Raw genomic sequence first — 25,742 nt, 5'->3', positions numbered from 1 at the left:
CTTGAGACAAGGACAAGAGTTATGCTTGCTTGAAAATTTTATTGACAACTGTTTGGTCCCAACACACAAAACAGCACTTGAGCCACAAAAGAAAAAGTGTCCAAACAAAGTAGACAGCTAAGAAAAGAAGTCTTTCTTCTCTCTCCCATTCCAAGGAAAAAATAGTGCATAAATTGAGGGCTTCAGTGACATTTTTTCTTTTAAACAAACATGAATCTGAAGTAGTACATTTATTTGCTAAATTAAAGAATTTCATGGTTGCAATGCTTTTAAATCTGTAAGTCACATCATTCATTTAACCCTTTGGATAAAAAAATATATTGCAATTCAATTAGCTATTTTGTTACACTATGAACACAACTTCTCAAAAGTATTATTCTATTACTTTCAAACAGCAATTTCAGCAGAATCACACATGAATCCAGATAAGATATGCTGACCTCCATGTGGTATAACCACCACATTACTTAGATAAACACCATATTTTCCTCTGAAGCAAAAACCTGGTTTTCTTTAGTGCTCCAAATGACTTGTAGCTGCATCTCATGAAAATACCATTCCAAGCAGGTCTCTTCTCCAATGCATGCTCTCCTGAAACAAAGATCTAGACTGACCACTGTCAACCTTGTCAAAGTTAAGGTGAAAGCAGATTTTCTTGCATTTAACTCACTAAAAACATTCCAAGAAAACTTACTTCTAAATTTCTTCTATAGCAGTATGTCTGTAGAGGTTTACTGTGGACTCAAAATACTGTGCCATAATGCTCAGAAAAACTTCCCAGTGTTTCTTTGCACTCACAATGGCTATAAACTCACTACTGGTAATACTTGCCTAAATATAAAAGATTTTATAACAAAATCTGACTAGTAAAATTCTGTCCATAGCCATTGTACAGTGGCATTTCCTGCTGCTGGCTGAAAAATTAGAGCCTGTGTTCCATCTCTTGCATATTACAATAGAATCCATCTAAAAAAAAATACTCAGTTGGCCAGTGGAAAACTTCTAGTATAGGTTCTTTCAATACTACAAGCATTTATTTGCTGCCTGGCAAATACAACCCATTGTAAATGCCATGGTTACCCAGAATGGGTAGAAAGTCTCACACACTGGACAGTTCTGCTCACTAGAGTTAAGGTCATCCACTGACTCAGCCTCTCTCCCAAAGCTGGCCCTTGCAAAAGCCAACACAAGATACCACGAATTCAAAAAGCTGCCAACACTAGGAGTAAGTCTTAGACTAAAAACAGACACAACTAAAAGACAGCACATCAAAGGAGCTTCCCATTTACTGAACATGCTTAAAAAGAGAAAACAAGGTTAAGCAGAACAACCTTAGCATTTCCACATGTAGCTAGAACTTTCCTTACAGGTGGAAATAGCATCAGTGCCTTCCATCACCAGCCATTTTAATAAGACCTGCTCCATTATCTGTAATTTATGCATTAGATGCATATTTCAGAATCTTCCTAACTTCATTTCTAGACACAATGAAAATGTGTGTGTCTGTATCTTACACTCATGACATCAAGACAGTCTTTCCCTTAACCTAACCCATGCCAGACAAACGAAATATGAGGGAAGGGTAAAGCATCAGTGTCCTAGAAAGCTCCTAAATGGAACTGAAAGCTACAGCAAAAACACATTTAAAACAAGTTTTACACAAGACCCACAGCCTCCTACAGACATCTCTGGACACCATTTCCAATGCAGCTACAAGTCACCTGAAAGGTCAGAGAACAAGTTTCCCCTCTGGAGGACAATCAGCTCCCCTCAGTCTTGTCATCCCAGGTCAGCAAATTAAAATTTCTCAACAGGCTTTTGAAAGACAAATCATGCATTTCAGTAATACTGTCTGAAACAATACCAGTAAGCAACAGCCTATAGAATACAATATGCTACATGTATGATTACATCACCAACAAGGCTTAAAGAAAATAAAATCTGTTCCGTGTTTGTTGAATTAATATTTTGCTTTTACTGAACACGTTTATGAAAAACTGTAAAATTTAAGAATAATTTAACAAATGCCAGATTTTTTTTCAAAATAATAGAAAAAAATCTGCTCTGCTAACATCTGTGTTCAGTGTAAAAGGAACAAATTTTTCACAGAATACATTAAATACAAATTAATTCCTCTAGGTTTTCCATTAAAATACACATGGGCTAGCAAACAGCTTTACTTTGTGCACAGTCCATAGGTATTTGTCCTTCACACTAAAAAGAAAGAGTTAAAGCTTGGTTACAGGTGCAAGTGAGAAGTTCGCTGCCAATTTGACCTTGTTTTTGTGTTGCTTTTTGGCTGGGCTGTCCGTTGCTTCTTTGTTTACTTGGGTTTCAGAGGACTGACAGGGAGGCACTGAAGCATTCTCTGTGGTGTCAGACACCACAGAACCAGAGATCAGTTTTTCTTGAGCTGTGGTAACAATTGTCTGCTTTTCTTCTTCTGTTAAAATCATTATCTCTAAAATAAATAAGACAAATCAATTTACTGATGCTGTTTTTTTTTAAATACAATTTCTCTGCTGTTAGGCAATAAAATACTCAAAGAGAATTCATCAGCCTGATTTGTAACAGCAAAGGGAGGCAAACTCTTACCTGGGAGGGGTGCAGGGCGTTCCTCAAACTGAATGAGATCTGCAGACTCAAGAACCACGGGGTCAGGTCTCAGCTGGGGGGATGGCAGGCAGGAAGGGACTGGCTCACACAGGAGATCAACAGGAGATGTGTTTGTGAGGCAAAGAAGTTCCTGCTCTGTTTGATTAGAAACTACAGAAATAAGGGAACATCTTTCAGAGCATCTGTAAGCTGTGAAGGTGTCACTGCTATCACAGGTAAATGTAAAGTCTCCAAATGCATATCTGAGGATTTCAGAACTATGCTCTATATGAAATACTAACCCCAACCTAATTTAATTAATGCTAATTAATCTCAGATTCATTTGCTGCATCAAGAGCATCTAAGTAAATTCTCATCAGAATACATGAAACACTGCTAGCAGAAGCTGCTGCTGACCCCCCGCCATTAGCTTCATGTCCATAGACTTAAATTTCCACCAAATTCACCAACACTGCTTCCCTGGGAAGCACTACCCAGAAGCTCTCTCCCTATATATCTATATCTATCTATCTATCCACACACACATTTATAGACTAGTAGCTCAGAACACAAGCCTAACCACAAACTCAGAGAAGTTAAACAAGCTTTCAAGCCAAAATGCATATTTACACAAGTGCAGATTTACTAACTCACCTTTCCCCATGCTGCTTCAATTATTCTGCTTATTTCCCCTAAGACAATAAATTCCTTACATAAACCAACTTTGCATTACCATTGTTAGGCCCTCCTAGATTTAGCTCCATCGAGGAAGTGGATCCTTGGGTCTCCATAATATGTCCATTATTGTCAGCAAGTTGATTTCCATGATCATCTACATGATCAGCAGGGGGAAAACTATGTGAGCTAAAACGAGCTAAAAAAGGCAAGTTCATTTGGTTAGTTAACTCAAGCTACCTCTTAAAAACTATAAAAGAAGACTAAGATACTACTCAAAATGGAAATGGCTTACTTTTCATATCATTCTTCAGGACTACAATTCTCTTATGGCCATGTCCTTTAATCCAGACCACCTGTTAAGAAGGAAGCAGAGTTGAACATCAGCACACACTAAGCTCAAAGCCTTTGCTCACTGCCCTTCATCCAGCTTTGCACTGACATGATTTCCAACAGTAACCTAAAGCACACTGCTAATTTGTACTACACTACTCAAGTAAAGGCTCAAAGTAATTGATACCAAAGGCAAACTGTAGTGCCAGAAAGTATGGTAAATAAACATGAATGAAACTAAATGTTTAAACATGGAGCTGAAAAATTCCTTTTTGTCACTCTTCAGAAAGATTGGCCTACTTAAAGGAAATACTCTAGCCACAAACTATGTCACAGAATTATCCCAGAGCTCTTAGAATGTGTATGACAGAACATGGCACTTGTGACAAGGTCCCAGAATTCACTCCCAAACCCAATAATGCACTCTGATCAAAATGAAGGTTCAGTACTGTACAACCATTCACTCACACAGACAGAAAATCAATTCTCTTACTCAGAGACGCTAGGGATGTTTACAGCCTTACTAGGAACACTTCTTAAGCAAAATTTCACCAAAACACTTGTGCTGGTTGATTTTCTTTTCCTGATTTCTCAGAAGTGTGTTAAAAATACAAGTGGGATAAGCTTCTCTGAAGAAGGTAATTATTCCACTATGGCACCCCAACTAACAGAAACTGTGGTTGTGTAACTACTTTTAATCCATACAGAAATCTCAATGTAATTGTGCAAAACTGAGTTCTTCACACCTGTGGAATTGCTCCCAAGAGCTCTTCTAAATTATTGCATCCATATGCTTTAGGCTGCAGCACTTCTCCTGTGTACTTGCTGTATGCTACTGGGAACTCGTGAAGAAAAATTTGCTGATAATGGTAGGTGTGAAGTAAGGACCTCACATTCTTTGCAAAAACATACAGATTTGTAAGCTTGACATATTCTTCTGCTGCACCATTGGTAAAAACCTAGCAGAAAATGAAAGAAAAAAAAAAGGAGAAAGAATTAGAGCACGCACTTCCAGAGCCCCTAGGCACAATGGCTTTTCAAACATATCAGAAAGGCAAGAGCTTACACACCTCAACCAAGTAAGGCAGACTCTTGAGGAGTTCAGTTAAGGTCATAAATCCATATTCACATGGATTAAGTGAAGTACTGTGGACTGTTTCATAATGTTGCTTTAGCTGCTCAACTGAGAGCAAGGATGTTCCATCCCAGGACATCAGCAAGACCAGCAGCTGGGCAGTCAGCGTCCGCAGAGATTTTCTATTTATCAGCTGAATTTGCTTGCCAGATTCTGTGTCAACCACCTGGAAAAATTAATTGGGAAAGAAGTTAGGGATACAGAAGAGACTGAATTAAAAATAAGATGTATAGCTGGGGTTTATTTGAGCATAGCTGTACTTGATATTCCCCTAGCAAAAGACACACAAAATCAAGCACCATGTAAACATGTAAATATTTACTTTAAATATAAAACGCCTGTACAGCTGTGCAGCAGTTCCTGTCCACTGGCAGGTATGATTTTACTCTTTGTTACAAGCTAGGTGGTCCTGACTGAGCTCCAGCCTAACACCAGCTGCTAAGTCAACAAAACTGAAGCAACTTAACCAGTGTGCCCACATCCACGTAACTGCAACCTCTCTTTTCCACTGGCACAGAAGACCACCTATGTATTTATGTTCAAAGTCTCAAACCACAGCAAAAAAAGTAAAGGAATTGAAAGCATTAGAAGACTGAAAACTATTACAGTTATCAGAAAACTTTTTCACAGGTAGAAGTCAGGTGGAGGGAAAAACAATTTGTACTGTTAAAATAAGTACTAGAATAGAATCTTTCAATTATTTGTTAAATAAACATGAGTATTCTCAGAGCATGCTGCAAGGCTACAAAGGAGCAAGGAGAACATCATAAGAATATAGAAACTACATTTAAAACCCTCTTGTAATTTCCCCTTCCTGACTTAAGGCTGTACTCCAGTAACATTTCATTACAGGTACTGAGCCACATCCTGTGAGACAGAGAACTCCTTAACACAACTGTGGCATTTGTAGGGGTCCCCAGGACAAGATGAGAGATGAGTGAATCTGACTCAATGTTCTTAGAAGGCTAATTTATTATTTTATGATATTATATTATATTTAAGAATACTATATTAAAACTATACTAAAGAATACAGAAAGGATACAGACAGAAGACTTAACAAGAATGATAATGAAAAACTTGTGACTGACTCCTCAGAGTCCAACACAGCTGATGGTGATTGGTCATTAAGTAAAAACAATTCACACGAAACCAATCAAACAATGACCAGTTGGCAAAAATCTCCAGATCACATTCCAAAGCAGCAAACACAGGAGCAGCAAATGAGATAATATTGTTTTTTTTCTCTGAGACTTCTCATCTTCCCAGGAAAAGAAATCCTGGCAAAGGAATTTCTCAGAAAATATGACAGTGACAACACAACCCCCCCAGGTTGCAGAGGGATAGCAGCCAGGGCCAAGGGGGTACCTTCACAACGTGGCAGAGTTTCTGCATGAGGGCTGGCACGGAGCTGACGTCGAAGTCGTGCAGGCGCAGGGCGTAGCCGAAGGTGCGGCTGTACTCGGGCAGCAGCTCAGCCAGCAGCAGGGCATTGTCCTTCTGGGCCCGCAGCAGCTTCACCAGCTGGGCAGCCACTGCCTTCACCTGCTCCACCTCTGTCAACGCCAGGATCTTCTCCTCCCCACACTCCAGCACCTACAGAACACAAGAGACACTTGGCTGAGGCGGTTGATGCAGTCTGGATGAACACAGTGTAAGCTGCAGCTCAAACCCAGGGCCTGCAGGATTTGCTGTGCACCAGGACTCAGCCACCTCAAAAGCTGTTTGTACAGCAAGCAAAACTGTGTAGTGTCTGAAACATAATAAAACAAGCAGCAAAATTATTAACTTTTTTAAAGTTAATTGAACACAATTATAATAAAACTTAACTCCGATTTTGAGACACCAAATTTTGTTTGAATTGTTAACAAATAGCCTCCTGAATGTGCTCAAAACCATGGACCATTTTACCAAAATAGCATTAAAATTTTCTTAAATACAGCTGTCTAAACATTACAGGTTCAGAGTTTACAGCTCACACTAAAGTTTGAGAAATATAACCCCTGCTAAAACAATTGTACACATTCAAGAAAAATGCTTTAGTCCAGCTTATGATTTGGAACTTACAAGTAAGACATCTGGTATGGCTTCAAAGAGTTCAAGTAGTTTTGTAAACCCATAGTAAGCGAGTTTGCACTGGCGCCCAAAGTGGTGGTGGTAACATGGAATAAATTTATTGAAGGGCATTCGGAAATGGGGCTGGTGCCGCAGCAGATCCACCACCTCCTTGGAAAACTGCTTGGTTCTTTCAATTTCCTCCTGGGTACGCTCTGAAATTAAAAAGGAAAGCAAGAGCTACATCCTAACATGCTTATGAAATGCAACAGAATACAATAAGTAAACAGTGCCTGGTTTTCAGCATGATCATGTGTTATGCCAAGTCACTCTTCTACCACTGAGACCTTTACTAGCCTTACATGTTTGAAAGTCCAAAGTAATCAGGTTATCAGACCTTTAGAAGGTTTTTAAATGGCCAAATATGTTGGTGTTTTTTCCTGTATGAAAACAATACACTGTCTAATCATTCCACAGAAAGCACAACTACCTGCAGAAGTAGTAATATTATTTTATGTTTTCTGCCACCTATTTTCCTGCTCTATTTTAAGTGTTCAGAGAATGACATTCTTGATTTGCTCAGAACTTAGCAACTTAGTTATAAAGGTAGAAACACAATTATAAAAATATCCAAGTCACTCCTACACGTTTGAGTTACTAGAGCTTTAGAACAGTCAAAGAACAATCTATTTAGATACAGCACAAGAAACTTTCATGGACATACCTCTTTTAGGAATACAAATCACCATTTCATTGTCCTGCTGTGACAAACAGATGGTTGTATCTGGAATTTCTGATATAATATCAGCCAGTTCACACACTCCATACTCAGTAACATCCCAATCCTTAGAGAAACACCTGAAAGTTTCAAAAAATTGTGTGTAATATAAATTAATGCATGCTGTGGAGGCAAAAAATTCATTTTTTGGTAAGCTGAGAAAGTAAGCCTCAAATCCTAGAAAACGTAAGGACAATTTCCATATTGGCAATACCATCCTGGGAAATAAAGGGAAACTAGAAATCCATTCTAGCCAGAGAAGTAAGATTTACTGTCATGTGAACAATCAGTGTAACAAAGAGCTGTACATATCAACCAGTGGTGTTAAGTGCTTTAGGAAACATGCAATTGTGCTGCGTATACAGCTCCAGCTGGCTACACTTCTACAGAGTATTCTCTGTATTTGCTTAATAGTTACAGCCACATGCTCTTTTAAACAAGAATAGGTCTCAAGAGAAGGCAGAGACCATCTTCTGGAAAACATCATATTAAGCTTTTGTGTAATGTATTAAAACGTGTTTTACTCTTCCCACTTTTCCAACCAAAACCTCTCAGGAGCCAGAACACTTCACAAACACTCTTATTCAACAAGTGGCCAGTGGAGACTCTACATTAAATAGATTTATAAACAATCAATAACGTATTTTTGCCAAGAGTGGAAATGGCAAAATTTCCATGGCACATGATTTACAGCACACATGTGAAGGTAGATTCACAGGTAGCTCCAAGACGCCATGGTTTGTTTAAAGCACATAACTATTACTTTCTATCTTCCTATTATAGAAAGCATTAATCTTGGTTGTTTAAAAAACCCAAATAAAACCCTACTTTTTAGGATGCTAGCACAGAAGGTTGCAGATAGGTATTACTCCTAATTTTTGCCACTGCTAGATCCAGTTAAAGTAGTAAAAGTAACTCTTGGCCGTTAATCTATTCATTTTATATTTCCTTCTGAAGAAAGCCTAAGCTAACCTTTCCCTTTACTGTCCGTGTTAATGTGCCATGACCTACTTGCTTAAATCCAACACTGCAGTCATGGCTTCAAAGAAAACTAATGAAATACAAAAACCCATTTCCAACCCCAATGAAGTTAAATGAACCTAAAGTACTAAAGGAAGGAATAAAATATGGCAGAGAGCTTTTAATTTTTGTTTTCATTGGAAGTGTGAACTTCCACATTGCAATGAAAACACAATGTAGCCACCACAGTTTTATTTTGAGATTTTATGTGCTGATTCCTCTTGCACTAGGTATTAAAATCACCATTAACAGACAGGCCCTGCACAGTTTCATTAGGGTAACTTACCAGTGATAAGCCTGCAAGAATTCCCTCACAATAACTTGCTTGCTGGCCTGGGACTTGAGCAGCTTCAGTAGATCTTGAGTGAAGCGCTTCACCTGAGCTCTGTGTGTCAGCGTTAACAAGCGTTTGGAACCCATGCCCAGAATCTGAAAGAAAACCAGATTTGGTCACTCACATCCAGCATCCTCAGTAGAAGATATTTAAAAGCCAGTATTAGTATAGGTAGGCTAGAAAAAGAATGTAATAGAGACAGCATCTGGAAGGGCAGCTTCATGAGGCCCCTCACTTTTTGTGCCCTTGAGAAATTCAGTACTTTATCCATGAATGCTACTGCAACTTCTGCACATTTGTATTGGTTATTTAAAAATCCTACAACCAACTGCTGTTCAAAGTTGTAGGTGAATGTGACCACAGGGGTTTTGTAATAAGGTTACATGACTTATTTCTCACAGAAATCCCTTCAAGCCACAAGCAAAACATCTCAGTTCATGAGAACTCAGCATTTGCAGTGTTCTTATACTGCACACAGCACAATTAGAAACTTCTACCCAAGCACCAGCCATAGGTTAAAAGCAGCTTCAAACTTTATTCCTGAGGTTTCCCCAGGAGTTGTTTTGAAAGAGTGGGCACGGAAACAGCATCTCAAGAAAGAATACACCCACCAAGGTTGAGTCACCCAGCTCTTTCAAGGGGCACTAGGTATTGCCCAGCACCTATTCTACAACAGCAAGCAGGAATTGAGATGGCTGCAGCCACAATTCCCCAGGCCAGAGGGGCCAGTAGCACATCACCCACCTGCAGCACATGAGGCACTGCTTCCAGCAGCTCCATTAATTTGGAATAGCCATAGTCAGACACTCTGCATTGCTTGGCAAAGTGGTGATGGTAGGTTGGGATGAATTTGCTGACAGGCATGACACAGGATGGTTGGCTTTTGAGCAGATCTATCACTTCTCGACTGAACTGAATGAGCTGGGGATTACCTACAGGGCTCTTGGAACGCAGGAGCCAAGGATCTACAAACAAAAAAGTCATATTATTGTACCTTCCACAAGTACTCTTCCACTAAACACTTTACTTATGGATTGAAGCTACAGCATAGGAGGAAAGTATGAACATTCAAGCTGAAAGTTTCTCCTCATAAAAAGTTTTAACGATTATACATGTTTATTTTATTAGCAGAACTTATTAGCTTAATTTTTTAGCATAAAAAATCAGTTAAGAGAAAAAGTTTTAAGCAGAAATATTTACCTGCAGTAGGAGGTGGTGGTTTGTTATGTATCCATTTGATAACTTTAATGCCATTTTGGGCAGTGGCAATGTTAACTCCAGGAACACAGGTAATCAGGTGTTCTAAGGGAACACCACCTTGGCCTTCTGGCACCATTTCAAGATCATTGAACTCTGACATGTAACAATCAGGAAAACTATGGAGGAAAAAAAAAGCTTCCATTATGCACTAAAATATCACTATAATATTGTCCTAAAACCAGTATTCTGAGACATTTCATGAGTAAGATTTCAAAACTTACTGACACATTACAGAAATCTTCATAAAATACGTATTTTAAATAAGTGTGCTGTTTTTGCTAAACAAGATTTTTAAAAGTGATCACTTCATAGTGTATTCATTTGCTCTAAATGATATTTTATATAAGAACTGAGTTTATATACACCAGGTACTTCCCAAAAAGTTTTAAGTCTTCAACCTATCAGACCTTACTAAAAACAGAAATTAAAATACTTTACCTTAGTAAAGGCACAGTACCCTCATGTGTCTGTAGAAGACTGTGAACTTGGGGAGCAAATGTCTTCAGAGACAAAACCACAAAAGGAATTCTATAAGAATCTGGATCAAATTCATGTTCACTGCAAAAATAAAAGGTTCAGGTTTTTATGCTTTAACACAGTATCTGTGCTCACACACACATTAAACATTATACTACATGCACATAATATACTGCTACTAGTGACAATAGCACTTGTAGTACAGTACAACCAACTTTCATAATTTTTGCCCAAAAAGAATACAGCTACAGCAAATTTCCAGAAGTAACATTTGGAAGACCATATTTTTATTACCTAACAAAACTTTTAAATTATATTTTAGCAGCACATACCAGGCAATTAACAATAATCACCTAATAACTGCTCTACTAGCACAGCCTGGCAGCTGTTGAATTAAACAAAAAACTTAATACATGGCTTCAAGAAACCTGCAACTTCCTATGAATCACTTACTAAATATAGCTGGAGGACAAAATCAGCAACAATTACATAATGAAATTCAGGTAACAGAAGTCTCTAGTATGTATAACATAAAACCAGAGGAATGCAGGGAACCTTCCAGCTTCCATTAAAGATGTGCTCAATCCTGGCAGCTGTGCTAGAACACAATCATCTTACCTGGACACACCAACCCACGAGAACTGCCTAGAACATCCCCAGGCCCATCTCACTACTTTCTGCCTTATACTTGTAAACATATGAGGAGTGATTAGAACACATTATGAGAACACACACCTCGACTTTAATATACTGCTCACTATAAATGCTGTTCAAATATTTGAAATATTTATAATATTTTATACACAGCTTACATAAAGTCTTTATTCAGGCAATGCTGCTTACAAACAGGCTCGTGATATTCCAACTCTTCAAATATTATTGGGCTACAGTTTGCTGAGGAGCCATCATGTGACTGGGAGGATCCCAAGGGGCTCTGCCTGGCCTGGCTGCTGGGCAGGAGGCACACGAGTCTGCCACTGCCCTGGTCACGGACAGCCACGGTGTCCGTCAGTCTGTACAGGTCTGACACAATCAGCTTACGGCCAAACCTGAGAGGGAGACAGTGAAATAAAGGCACTTTAAAAAGGCAGCTAAGGCAATGCTGTCATCTGCCTTTTTTGATTAATAAACAGGAATATGCTAGAAACTATTAAATGCAAAATGTTAAGGTAACTAACCTATTCAATCAGTGCAGAAGAATTGAGTAAAATACTGAAAGTAGAACCCCCTTAAAAAGGCCAGTTTTGTAGGGGGATAGAATATAACAAAATAAAGATAGTGTAGAAAGTAATCTCACCCCTAAGGAGTTGCAGCTGGGCCAATTATCAAAGATTAGGAGCAGGCCTTACTTTAACAGGCCACAGCTGTAAGCAATGAGAAGAAGAGTGCTAGAAGAGAGTGGGGTGGCTGCCTGAGAAGGGAACTGGAGTCAGTTGGCTGCTTTGAGAAGAAGAAAGAGTCAGTGCTCAGAGGAGCTGCCCATGAGCAACACCAAGAAGATATGGAACTTTTGTGATAAGGAGACAACAGTATGGAACCCCTGCAATACGATGACAACACAGTTTTGCCATAATTGCCTCTGACTACAAAATATGCTGCAACACCGAAGAATACAAATTCGTAATTCTCCACTCTGCTACTCTAAGTCACCGCAAACAATCATACATGATCAGATTCTTTTTTTAGAAGCACAGAGGACGAAACCACCAGGAACTTACTTTTTTTCATAGATTTCTATGAATTTGAACACAGGCAGGCAACAAGCAGGTGCATCCTGCAGAATGGACATTGCTTCTGAGCTGTAAGAGAAGTTTTGCAGCATTAGCATAAAATTAATCTGCTGTTATTAGACTCCAGGCTGAATTAGCAAGATATTTACAGAAGCAGTTTATGAACTATACATAAAACTATACATATACATGAACTATACATAAAACAAAGTGTGTTCCCTTCCATTCCAGCACTACAAAAATTGTCATTTTAGATTAGGGAGCACAAGTAGCAACACTTCTGCTAATTCATCAGGTCATGTCTCTGAAGGAGCTGCAGCTTTCATAGGTGGTGCTAAAATCTGAGCATCTACAGAATGCAACAAAGCTGCAGCATTAGCAGTTACAGCCTGGGCATTACATTACAAACTCTGAACAGGCAAGAATGAAATAAAGCTGTAAATTATACAATGGCAAGTAGTACATAAGCGTAGAGTAGTTTCATTCTGGGAATCAATGATGACAACTTCTTTCCTAATGCTTTCTGTCAGTAAGAAAAAAAAAATAAATACTTGTATTCTCACTAGCATCAGCACTCTAATTGTATCATGTTCCAGATAGCAAATGGAATGCTGTTGGTGTTTCCAATAGTGTACCCACCCTCAAAAACTAAATTCATACACACTTTCTTGGAAGAAAGAAGAAATAAAGATGTCCAGTGTAATCTTTATTTCTGCTCAGTGTAATCTTAACTCAGCTGTACAAATTAAATTAAAGGTATATCAGTATTATGCAAGAATAGCAGCACAGCTATTAAATCCTCTTAAACAGAGATCTAGAGTCTTCAGATGGAACTTGGAATATAAGCGGTGTAGAAATGCTAAACTAAAAACCAGCCCAGTTGTATTTAACACATTTATCAGATCACACAACAGATTTTACTTTACTTCCCTATTATCCCTTTAAGCAGTATTTTAAATTATCTCTCAGCTACTAATACATGCTAGGACAATTAAGAAGATGCCAAAGTGCTTATTACCTAAGCAGAGAGAGTGATTTACTAGCAGCTCCTGTTGCTAATGAGACCTGGATCCTCTTGCTGCCAATTTTGTATCTGTGCAGACTGTTGACAGCACTGATGGCTTCTTGCAGATTCTCCATCTGAACCATAGCCTTCAGCTGGTAGTCTGTGTGGGGACTGAGCTCCACACTTTTTACCTGAGAGGAAGAAAACACCTCATACATTTACACCAAAACATTAACCCAAGGCAAGTCACCACCAGAGCAGTCTTGCTTTGGCCAAGAGCCAACAACAAAAGGGAAGGGAGTGTGATGAGCCACAGCCATCAGGGCAATGCCAACAAGAGCCCAGCACAGTGATCCCGGACTAAGGCAAGCCCACGGTGTTTCATTAACACAAGCATCATCTTTCTATGTAAAGATTATGCCAGAAAAATGCCATCCACAGATCAGACAGAAATAGGACCACTGACCTCACCTTCCATAATTGCTTTTTACCAATTCACACTTCCCCTGCTTTTGATCGCTTCTGACTCACAACAGTTTTTACTGTGATTTTTAAGCTGACATTAGGAATTCAGGTCTACAGCTTAAAAAGGTTATCCTGTTAAAGCTTAAGTCTCATCCCTACATACTAATGAGCCACTTAGTAAGAATTTTACATAACAAATTTTAGAATACTAGATCTATGAAGACCACACACAAATCAAAAACCTTGTACAAGTGGTTATCTGGTCTTTTTAATGAAAAAAAAACCAAAAAACACAATCCATCCTTTTAACAAGGTTTAAAAGTTCTGTCCAAAACCTTTCTCTTTCTGCTCACCTGAACCTAAAACCACACCCCTAAATACATAAACAGGAACTACATAAACACAGATTTAATAAAAGAATTTGAGCCTTTACCTTGCCATGTCTTGAGAAGATTTCTTGTAAATTTTGCTGCAACTCTTTTCTGGACAATCTGTAATCTATGTTGCTGATCTGAATGTCTGCACCATTTGCAAAGGGATCAGGGCAGTCTGTACCACTGGTATGATTCACTACATTGAATGTGAGTGGAGATGATCTATTTGAAAGGTTGGGAGACATACTCCTGGGTAAAATAAAGATTTTTATGAGCTGAAGGAACTGCACAATTCTGATATATACATCTCAAAATCAGATAATAGGCACAAGGGCTGTATATATGCACTTGATCTAAGAGGGATTTTCCCAGTACACGTGTGCAGGCAAAACAAATTCCAGCACAAGCAAATGAGCTGTAAATAATCAATGTATATACTAATGAAGTCTCACTTCCCCTCCCAAGACAGACAGACACTTACCGAGATGACCAGCAACTCTGAGACATGAGTAAAGGACTGAGTTGTCTTGAAGCCGTCAACTTACTGAAAGCAGAGGGATAGCTGACCTGAAATACAGTTTCATCTTTATCTTTTTTATCTATAGGAGAATTGGTAATGCTCCTGGAAGCAGAGGTCTCTTTTCTATTTACAAATATATGTAAGAAAAAGAAGAAAACATCATATTGCAGAATTTACATTAAAAAAAATGTAACTAACATCTACATCTTTTTTTATTCTTAAACATACTTCTGACTATTTTTGGAGGATGATTCTCCTGCTCCCATTTTTTTGGTTGCCAGAGACACGGAAATTGCTGCATTAGAGTTACTCTGAGGAGAAGGAATTTGTTCTCTTAAGCGTTCTTGCTGGTTTTCAGTATTTCTACTGACGTTCTTTGATTCGAGGCGGCACAGCTCCTATGTGAAACAGATAAAAAAGGTCAGCATCAAAGCACCACTCATCCCTTACCAGAGGCCTTCTTTCTGATGGAAGGCTAGATGGCTGACCATTTTTTCTTTAATAGTGTTTTCATTGGTATTTCATAACAAGGAATTTTTTATTTTCTGTGGCAGAAGACAGTAGTGTGCTAATTAGTTGAAATATATGTTACACTATAGGTCTTAACCCTCTCCTTAAAACAAGCAAAATGGATCACTCTAGATGCTACCCATCACCAGTGCAGAAGTCAAAAGTGGCTAGAATTTGAGAGCAAGTACCAGCAGTATTTCCAAACTGACAAAAACGTGGCAGGGAGAGGGAACAACCACCCTCACATTGACTGCCTGCTTCCCAAGCAGATGAACACAGCTCTCATTCAGGAATGCCACCACACACTACAGTTATTCATTTATTAGGACTGACAAGTTAAAGCAGTAACAGAAGCAATCCTCAGAACACAAGGAAAAGCAAGAATAGGGAACAAGGCAGAACAACAATACCTGTAAACTTTTGACATTTGTGGGTTTGATGACAGATCCATGAATCTGGAATCCCCTCCCAGCAGAGCCTTTGGTACCAGCACACTGATCATTAGAATCTTTGTTGAGGAGGCACAGCTTCATGTTCTTGTTAATTTTTTTGGGAGACTTGACCTTGTCAGTTCCCACAAAGCTGGAGCTTTTTGTTTCATTGAGTTCTTTGTTTTTGGGAGTGAAAGACACTACAATCCTGTTTCCAAAAACATCCTCATTTTCCATTCGCTTCCGCGCCCGTTCCGCACTCTCCTGGTTCAGGAAGCGGAGAATTGCGCTGCTGCCAGAGATGCTCAGCACCTTCCCCCCACAGTTGTCTGACAGACGCCGCAGGCGATTGCTGACACTTTTGCTGTCTCTGTTTGTTGGCAGATTATAGACATATAACAGTGTATGACAGGCCTGTTAAAAGGGAGAAGGTTTTAATTTGATTATGTCAGAACACCCTCTGATTCAAAAGCACTGGTTCTAACACTGGTTCTGGTGACCGTGCCCTCCTATCACCACCCCCATCCCATCACCAAGTCATTCCTTTTGCAGCACTCAATTTGTTTGAAAAACTCTCATACCAGGACAGATCCTCAAAATTCCATCTCCAATATAATTTGAAGTCAGAATAGACTACAGAGTCCCTATCAATACTCTTGATGAGAAAGCACCATTGTTAACTATCCAATAACCTACATATTCTATACATGCATGTGAAAGCATAGGTCAGGAAGTTGTTTCAAGAAAGAAAAAGTCATGAGTGCTGTACAAAGACCCCACAATATATCCAGAGGGAATCACCAAGGAAGGCAAAAATCTAAGAAAAGGCACAATCACTCAAAACTTAGGAATGCATCACTAAGATGTCTTAATGCACAACTAAGTTCTTACCCAAACTTTCTGCAAGGGAAAGAAAGCATGTAAGATACACTATCTGGTAAAACAGGTGTTAGTAAAAATATGCCTTTACTATTTCACTTTTTAGTTAGCTACTTTCACATTTAGTATTTCACTCTTCCTGCCTGAAAGCAGAAAGCAAACATTCACATTCACAGTAAGTGACATACAGACAGTGGCCAAATACACAGGAGAGATTACCCATCATAATTAACACACATGTAATTTCAGCCTGCTCTCCTCCTAAATTACAACAAAAACTGTAATTTGACACACTTGGAAATGTCTGCTGCATCAAGAATTAAAATCTTTACCGGCATTTTCAGTGGTAACCTTGGTGGCAAGTCTGAAATAAATTCTTCAAAACAAATAAGTTCATGGGCATGATGTAAGAGTGCTTCTGAAGCTTGGTTTTTATGTACCAAAATGATTCGGAAACCATGGCGATGTCTCAGGTCACTCAGTTCCAAAGCAAAGTTCACATCCGCTGGAGGGGGAAAAATGAAACAGGCAAGGAAACACTTGAAAAATCTAAAACATATAATTGAAGGAAAAAACCCATAAATCTCACTCAACAGGTTCTATTTCTCATTGGAAATTTCCAATGAAAAAGCACCAACAGCTAGAAGGCTTCTCAGCCATTATTTAAATCAGCAGTTCACATTCAGTCTCAAGACAAGGGCTTCCTTTGAACAGCAGCTTGTAGCAATTCATCAGCAGGGCACTGGATTGGTACTGGGTATTTCTATAGCAAACATTTGTTTAGCTTTAAGGAGAAACCCAAGGCCAACACACAGCAATTCAATAGCTGAGTGGATTGCAGATTTAACTGTATAATATAGAACATGCTGCTATGAGAAATAAAAACATACATTTTGCTCAGACCATATATACAATTCCATGAGTTTTAATTTATGAGCTTCTTGCTGAAGCTAACTTTAGACAGTAGTCACACACACACCTACTGACACTCAAAAAGGCAGCAAATCATAACAGAGACTGAACTGAGCCAAGTTCTCATCTTACTGTCCCTGCTTTTCCTTTGCTGCCACTGACATTAAGAATTCTTCAACAGTTCAGTTAAAGCTGAAACACCACCCTTGGAAATCAAAACAGTGCCATATGTAAAAATACTATGGAAGAGAGGACCTGAAGCCAGCACTGTAGCTGAGTACCACAAACACTTACTTGACACAAGAACCACAGTGGCAGGTGCAGTGTGTGTATCAGCAAATCTCCTCAGACTCTGTCTGAGTTTGTCATCAGCAGCATTCTTGGCTGTAGCATTGATGTGTGCAACAGTCACCTGTGGGAATACATAAATACACTCTGAAGAAAAGCTTCAATGTGAATTGTGCTTACTTGAATGGAATTTAAAAAAATTTAAAAATTTAAAATACAAGCTCCTGCATGCACTTTTAATTTAGGTAAATTAATGTATACAAGCACAGAATAGAATACATAGGGATGTGAGCACTAAACTTCAACCCTAGTTGTTCAGCAATGTCTTTGGGGTGACTTCTGCTGTTCTGTATTAAGGATCACAACTCATACACCTCAAAAACATTCCAAAAAACTGTCAACCTGTTAACATATCTGTAATTTGGAGAGTGGAAATTTCTGGCGTAGAAATCAGCACAAAAAGTTATGAAAAAATACCAAGAAACAGAAGGTATCAATGGAAAATATATGTAGTGTTAAAGGTACTCCAAACAATAGCACTAACCTACAGGTGTCCTTACCAATCAGCACAGTATTCATCAACAAAGTAAAAAAGTTAATTTCAAAGAATCATAGTTCTTTTAGGTTAATCATTTGATCACAGATTTGAAGTATAGGAAAAACTCCACCACCACATTTTACTGGATGAGATAAACACACTCTTGTGAAAACTAAAACTAAAGCTAAACCAGTTACTGACAGATAACAGAATGCAGATTCACTTTTAAAAACTATCACAGCAGCAAAAATAAATCAGTATTAGAGAACCCATCCATAAACTGAAGATGCACTAAACCCACAGAAGCAAATAAAGCTTTAATGAATGTGAATCAACCTTGGCACACTCAAAGCACACAAACTCTCAAGCAAGAACACCAAGCTGTTGCTGGTTGGATACCTGGCAGTTGTTTAGTTCCTCAATAACTTCTTTATTTTCTTTACTGATGTCACACACACAGATGAATTCTGCCTCTCTGTGACCTTTAAAAAACTTCTCCCGAATCCTCTGCACAACTGCCACAGCTGAACGGCCACTGGGAACTGAGCAGTTCTCAATATCCCAGAAGACTCCAATGGGGGGCAAATTTTCCAGAACTTGGCCCGTTACTGCAACTTCTGGGGACCCTGTGCAGATGTAAGAACACAGCTCACTTTTATCTCCAAATACTGAAAACATTAAACTTAGCATAGTATGATCTTCGCACGTGGGAAGTCTTCTGAACAACGTTCCCAGGAAGGCAAGTTCAGTTTTACCTTCTTAAGGAATCCAACAAACCATCAATCTTAAACAAAAACTTAGTCACTGTCAGATTAGGATAAAGATGCAAGACAACTCTGACCTTACTTTTAAGCTCTCAAACAATCAAGTAATGTATTTTTAAAAAATTACCAAATGCCACAAAACAAGTGTCTGAAGTTGTGTAACACTTGGTGCTGTATCAGTAACAGAAGCAAAACATGGAAGCTGTTCAAATTTACATGGTGGATTAGATAAGAAATCTAAACAAAAGTGGATGAGATGACCAGTACCATGATGGTGATTAGAGGAAAATCAAGGCAATATAGAACTAACAAAGTATCCTACGGCTCAGGAGAGTGAGCTATAGAATTTTTGCTATTGCAGGCTAAGCTGGTGTTTCAGCACTCTGAAAATATATTTAAATTTGAACTAACATTATATAACCATTCCATCCCCACAAAACAACTTGATAAGAAACATGAGGAGCAACACAGAATCCTCACAGTTCAAAAACAACCTACAAATTAATGCTAGCTGAGAATTTAAAATAAGGCACAACCGACAATCATATTTGTTTGTGAGTATGTTGGTTGGCTACCCAAAAGATTCACTGGAATGGCATTTGGTAAAAGACACTTGATTTATCTGTCTCACCTTAAAATGGATGCAGTTTTAAAGTCACAGTAGAACTCTCAATTTCTTACTATTCTGTGACTTTACTAGACATAATTTTGTAGTTGAAGCAGCACTAACACTGCAGAAAGACCAAGCAATTATTTCACAGTATTTTCCTCTTACAAGCACTTGAGAATTATATATGTTCCACCTTTACTGCATATGGAGTGACAACAGACACTAGACTAAGAAAATGCTTTACAATTATGGCTGAATTTAATTTCTTTACACATCACTAAAACAAAATAGCTTCCAAGTCTGCAGAATTTCTTTTTCTAGTTCTTAAAACAGTAAGAACAATAATAGTAAAATCAAAACTCTATGTAAACAATACAGTAAATTGGCTAAGTAGTCAAAACATGTAAAACCAAGTAATGAATTTTCAAAACAGAAACAAGGTATTTTTTTACTTTTAGTCTTCTAAGGCTTTATAGATGTTTCCAGATAATGGTGCAATTTAAGAGAACTCTTGCTGTGTAACAGCATCTAAAAGGAGAACATCCACTAAATGGAAGCTTCAAACAAATGTGGTTTACCATATTTCTGTGGTGATTTGCCAAGGCTGCTTGCCAGTATCAAACTCTTCTCATTTCCTGTTCCTTTGGTTCCACAGCCATTACAGATTGGGATAGGAACAGGTGCAGTCTGTGCACTTGGAGGAGGAATATTTGGCCAGATTTTAGCAGCATCAACTAGGCTGTTTCTGGTTGGCTGTTGGGACAATTTTTCAAAATACATGTTCATTTAGTACACAATATTAACACATGCTATTCCATGCTACAAACACTTTGTTACAAACAAATGCCAGTTCAGATGTCCTTTACAATGCTAATTAACAACAGTATGATGGCAAGAAGGAAGCATCTATCCCAGCATATTCAGCTTTAGATTTCCAAATGCAAGGAAAGATTCTACTAAACTCAACATATCAAGACATGCCACCTTTTAAGTAGTACTAATATGCAGCCTTTAAATAAAAAACAACAAAAACCAGAGACCTAGTATACAAAACCTGCACATGGAGAGTAGAAGGTGTGATAATTCCAAATACATTGAATTGACCATTTAGTCCATTAAAATGAACTAAAGATAACTCACTTTTATATTGGAAACTTAAACTTAGAAATCTAAGTAACAGAAATTGCAAAGTTGAGTACATTATTTCACTAAATTCCTAGTAATAGTCAAGCACAGTTCTAACAAGTTCTGAATTTTACTGAATTGTTACTAAAGTATAAATTACAAATTTGGGAAGACTGAACTAAGACTAGAATATCCTTGTAGTGTAAGATGTATTGCCTCACTTACAAATGGCTCTTTATTGATTAGCTGCCCAAGGGTACATCTTAACTGCTGTTAGCCTTTTCCCAGAGTCCCTACCATGGAACAGCTTAATTAGAGCTGTAAAGAAGAGATGACTGGATTTGAAAGAAGTTAAAACTCCACTCAAGTACATTACAAGAACATTGTGATATTTCTTTTGTCTTCCCATCACACTGTTACCTCAGGAAAGAGCCCAGCTCCAAAAGGCTGTCTGCGCATTTGGACTGTGCATCACCAACCAGGGGGATGCAAGCTGCACCCACAGGAGCTGATGTTTTCCTCAAGCTACACAATTTCGACACGAACCACGCAGCAGAGTAAGGAAGGAGAAAGGTGGGGTGTACAAACCTTGCTCAAGCAGTCAGTGCAGTAGTGAGAGCCCTTCAGACACACGGGGGGCACCACGTTTAGGTGCAGAGGGTTGGCGCACACGCGTGGCGGCAGCTCCGGCTGTGACCCGTGCTCGTCCAAGTGCCCCGCAGCCCCCGCGGTGAACTCGGGACAGGGGAAATAGCCAGAGGAGGATGGGCAGCTCGGCAGGGCTGGGAACTGATGCAGCTTGTGCACGTTACCGTGACACGGCTGGAAATGGAGTTTTCCACAACAGGCCAGATGCTGACAGGAAGATACACTGTTTTCTACACACATACCAGAGAACTCACTGGAAATTCCTGCCAAATTGCTTCTAGCTGGAGGGTTCTTCAGTGAAGATGCAGACTGATAAGCAAATCCCGACCCTACTTGACAAGTTATCGTCCCAGTGCTTTTTGAGTCTAATATTGTGCCAGGGTGAATCAGGTTCCCACCTCCACCACCACCACAATGCATTTGTGGAGTGCAAGAAGAGTCAGAGCCATGAGCACAGCAGCTTACTTTGGGGCCAGGGGAAAGCTGAAGTTGCTGTTGCTGAAGAGGATGAACGTCGGGAAGCGGCACTGCTGGAAACAATTTAGAGCCGGCATGAGGAGATGGAGCATCCTTCAATTCTACAGCAGCTTTCTTGTTCTCCATGTAATCTTTCTGGAAAATGAAAGCTCAGTTACATTCAGGTACATGAATAAAACAATTTTATAAGGTAAGAAGCAGGTATTTTTAAAGTGCTATCTTTATGACTATTATTATCTTACTGACTGAACATGTAAAATATTAAAGAGAACCATGCCAGTTGCATGTGCCAGCCCTAGAATACTGGTATCAGTGGACTTTGGAAGCAACAAACCCAGAGAGCTATAAACCAAACAGCAAGGAGTCCACAAAACAGAATCAGAAAAGCAGAAAACTGTTAGGCTAAGGCTAAGAGAACCACTTCACAAGCTGCAGATCTGTAAATCATCATATTTTAGTTTGAATAAAGATGTAAGAATTTTATTTAAATTGTGAAAATAATGTATTAAAAGAATACTACTTAAAAAAATTAGATATTACATCAAGCAGGTAATATAGCAGAGGGCAAAGAAGGCTACAGTCTCACAACAACTAAGTGGTTTTTGTCTACTCTGATTTAAGATATCAAGATGTAAACACAAAGGCACGGACAAAAAAGAGAAAGTTTTTTAAAATGCCAGCAGTGAAAACCAAGCAAGGTTAAAAGCAGCACAGAATAGTCAAGGTCAGCAGAGGTAATCTGGACAGAACACTGCAACAAAACTTCTGAACAACTTTTATTTTTCAAATTGAATTTAATGCATTTCCTACTATACATGAATGAATAATTAATTACTCATTCCTCTCTACTTGATGCTACATCTCATGAAGATAAACTCAGCCAAAAATCTGTCTGGAACTGATTTATATCCTAAACTCCAGATTTTATGGCAGCTTCCTTCCTAACCCTCAATACATGAAAACAGCAAATGCTCATCCATTTCTCTTATGTCTTTACTTAGGCAGATTAAATGTGTCTGAAGAGTTTTCCTTAACAGTTGGAGCTCACTTGCTCAAGCACCTAATTGTGTTGTACTCCTTCTAATCCACAGCCCTTTGCACCTTAAATGCATAGAATTATGTACATTAAATGAACATTTAAAAAAATGGAAACAAGGGAAAAGTAGGACCTTGTGAAGAATAGTATGCACAATTGCTGTAGCTACTACATAATAATAACAATAATTTAGAGAGCTAAATTTGCCTCCAAACTAAACAGATGAATTGGAAGCATGACCTCCCCACTCCACTCTTCAGCAATAACTTGGCAGAGCTCCCCAGAAGCTCCTCACCCACCTTTTGGGCAGGCAGCTGCATGACCCCAAACAGCTGTGGAGAGGAAGGCCTGACAAGCAAAGCAGCTTGTCCCTTCTCACCACCACTGCTGTGAGAGCTATGAACATAACCCAAGGCCCCAAACCCCCAGGCAGGTTTTGTACTCACCTTGGCAGCTGCTGCCTCCTCCTCCTCCTCCTTCCCTCCCCACCCCTTTAGTCAGTAACACCACTGGAGTCAGCCCCCAGCCCCTCTGCACTGGGAGCCCCCGCACCCCTCAGGGCAGGCAGAAATTACCGTTTTTGCACTACAAGGCAAAGCCTTCTCAGCAGCAGAAAAGCAATCAGAAAGCTTCCAGAGCCATGGCTTAGCATCATTCTCTTGTCTCTGAAGCCATCCCAGGGATCTATTGCAGAGGTTCTCCGTCCTGTTTCCTTCCATCATACAGCCAAACAAAAAGGTTCAACATCCTTTCATCCCCCCTTCCTTTCATTCTTCCCACCTGCTAAGAGGAAAAAACAAAAAGCATGCTTTAAATAACCTTTAAAGCAAGACAGAGAAAAATCAGGGTGGTCTTAAGAATTCCACTACTGCTCTGTCAGTGAAATTGCATCAATTATGTTAAATTTAATCATGCCTATGGCCAAGGCCTTAACCGCCCTTTTTAACACAGGAATGCTCCTCATGACCCACAGCACAGAAGAACCAGTCTGAGGAGAAACACCTTGAAGTCCTACTAATGGCATTAACTAGAGTCACACAGCTGCTGACATGAAAGAGCACCCTCAAACTTTCAGTGCACTCTTCTAGAAGGCAGATCCAGGGGGCAAGAACGGCTCAACTGTAAATACACAACAGGTGCAACTGAACTCGGCTGAAACAACTGAACTGCATATTCACTGTTTTTCCATTGGTTAAGAAAAACTATAAACAACACACCTGTATTAAGCACACAGTATTTAGCATTTAAACAGAACTTCAAATTATTAAAATAACTTACAAGCACTTCTCCTAATCCTCAAGCTGCCCTACTGCACATCAATTTAGCTTTACAGAACCAGAAAGCAACCTAAAGCTCAGTACCAGAAAAACAATGGTTACAAATGAAGCATTTTACTCTCCAACTCCATGCTGCATTCATTAGACTCCACTCCTTCGGGTTCTTTTCTATTTAATGTTAAACACAATAACCACAGAACACATTACATGGCACTACATTTACCTCTGCATTGTTTTTAACCTCGGAAGTTGTACTTTTTCTTTTAAGCAGAAATCTTTATTCACGCGAATTCTAGCTACCCAAAATTTACGCTGCCTACAACATCAAGTTCATCAAGTTTTACAACTCTAGAGTACGTTACTTTCGCATGTGTTTGATAGCAGAGGTTTATTCGGAATTAACACGAGAACTGAAAACAGTAAGGGTGACATTATCCACACACGCCCGCGCTTTGCCCTCCCTGTCCCGAGGCTCCCGGGCCGCTTCCAGCCCGACCCTCCCCTCCCCAGGCCGCTCCCCGGCCCCGGAGCGCTGCGGGGCTCCGGCCGTCCCGGGCCGAGGCGGCCGCAGCTCCGGGCGCAGGACGGGCCGTGCCGCGCGGGGCCGGCCCTTGGCTGCCGCAGCAGCCCCGCGCTGCCGGAGGCTCGGCCGTGCCCCCCCGGGCCGCCTCACCTGCGCCGGCCCCGCCGCCCCGCGCCCGCCGCCGCCGCGGCCGCCCCGGCCCTTTGTTGTCCTCCCTCCTCCCGCTCCGCTCCTTCTGCCGTCAGGCGCTGCCGCGCGCCGCAAAGCAGCGCGCTGCCGCAAAGCCGGCCGTCGTAACGCCCCGCGCCCGCCTCCTTTAAAGCAGCGGCCGTGAGGCGGGTCCGGAGCGCTGCGAGGGGGGTGAAATACGCGCTGAAACTCGGGTAAAACACACACAAAGCCGGGTAAAACACACAGAAACGCGGATAAAATGCACACAAGCCCGGGTAAAACGCACAAAGCCGGGTAAATCACACACAGACTCCACCGTAACCCAGCGTTGAAGCTGTGACAACTTTTCAATGTGAATGTGTGAAGGGACCGGGCTCTGCTCCCTGGCCCAGCAATGGCACAGGAGGAACGGGCAGGAACTGATTCCTGGGAAGTTCCACCTGAGCACGAGGAAGAACTTCTTCCCTGAGAGTGACCGAGCCCTGGGACAGATTGTCCAGAGAGGCTGGGGAGTCTCCCTCTCTGGAGATATTCCAGAAATCTGCTGTTTGCTTATTTTAACAGACATGTCTGACCCCTCTGTGCTTTCTCTGGGTGCCTTGGGCATCATTAGCTATTCCCCAAGTCAGACGTACACAGCTTGAAAAAAAAGAAACAACCTTCTAAGAACCCACTGGGTTAGGCATTAGTGTGTCCCCACCCCTTGACAAAGCACCTGAAGTCTGCTGGCCAAAGAAACATCACGAGAGCTGTGGGCATCCACTCAGGGTCGCTGCTCTGTTGATGTGGTGGCACTG

General features: G+C 40.1%; 1 protein-coding gene across 4 annotated transcripts; it reads right to left on the bottom strand.

Annotated features, from left to right (window-relative positions):
- Nucleotides 1–19: 19 nt before the first annotated feature.
- On the bottom strand, nt 20–24,983 carry MARF1 (meiosis regulator and mRNA stability factor 1). Of its 4 annotated transcripts, none has more exons than XM_030958102.1 (27): nt 24,925–24,945; nt 23,550–23,757; nt 21,402–22,073; nt 20,267–20,441; nt 18,714–18,940; nt 17,783–17,900; nt 16,909–17,081; nt 15,677–16,111; nt 14,985–15,154; nt 14,718–14,879; nt 14,296–14,485; nt 13,410–13,588; nt 12,380–12,460; nt 11,474–11,710; nt 10,623–10,742; nt 10,125–10,300; nt 9,669–9,889; nt 8,877–9,019; nt 7,517–7,650; nt 6,805–7,007; nt 6,106–6,333; nt 4,674–4,904; nt 4,350–4,562; nt 3,566–3,626; nt 3,329–3,469; nt 2,596–2,766; nt 20–2,461 (listed from the first exon to the last, which is right to left on the bottom strand). In XM_030958102.1, the coding sequence occupies exons 2-27, from the start codon at nt 23,694–23,696 to the stop codon at nt 2,229–2,231; spliced, it is 5,241 nt and encodes a 1,746-aa protein (XP_030813962.1). In that variant the 5' UTR covers nt 23,697–23,757; nt 24,925–24,945; the 3' UTR covers nt 20–2,228. The 4 variants fall into 4 exon arrangements, with proteins under 4 accessions (XP_030813962.1, XP_030813964.1, XP_030813963.1 ...); XM_030958104.1 differs by having other exon boundaries at nt 21,927–22,073; XM_030958101.1 differs by having other exon boundaries at nt 2,229–2,461; nt 23,550–23,754; nt 24,925–24,983.
- Between the last annotated feature and the right edge of the window lie 759 nt (nt 24,984–25,742).

Source organism: Camarhynchus parvulus, chromosome 14, assembly GCF_901933205.1.
Source record: "Camarhynchus parvulus chromosome 14, STF_HiC, whole genome shotgun sequence".
In the NCBI taxonomy this organism is placed as follows: Eukaryota; Metazoa; Chordata; class Aves; order Passeriformes; family Thraupidae; genus Camarhynchus; species Camarhynchus parvulus.
This window is presented reverse-complemented; position numbering and strand designations above follow the sequence as displayed.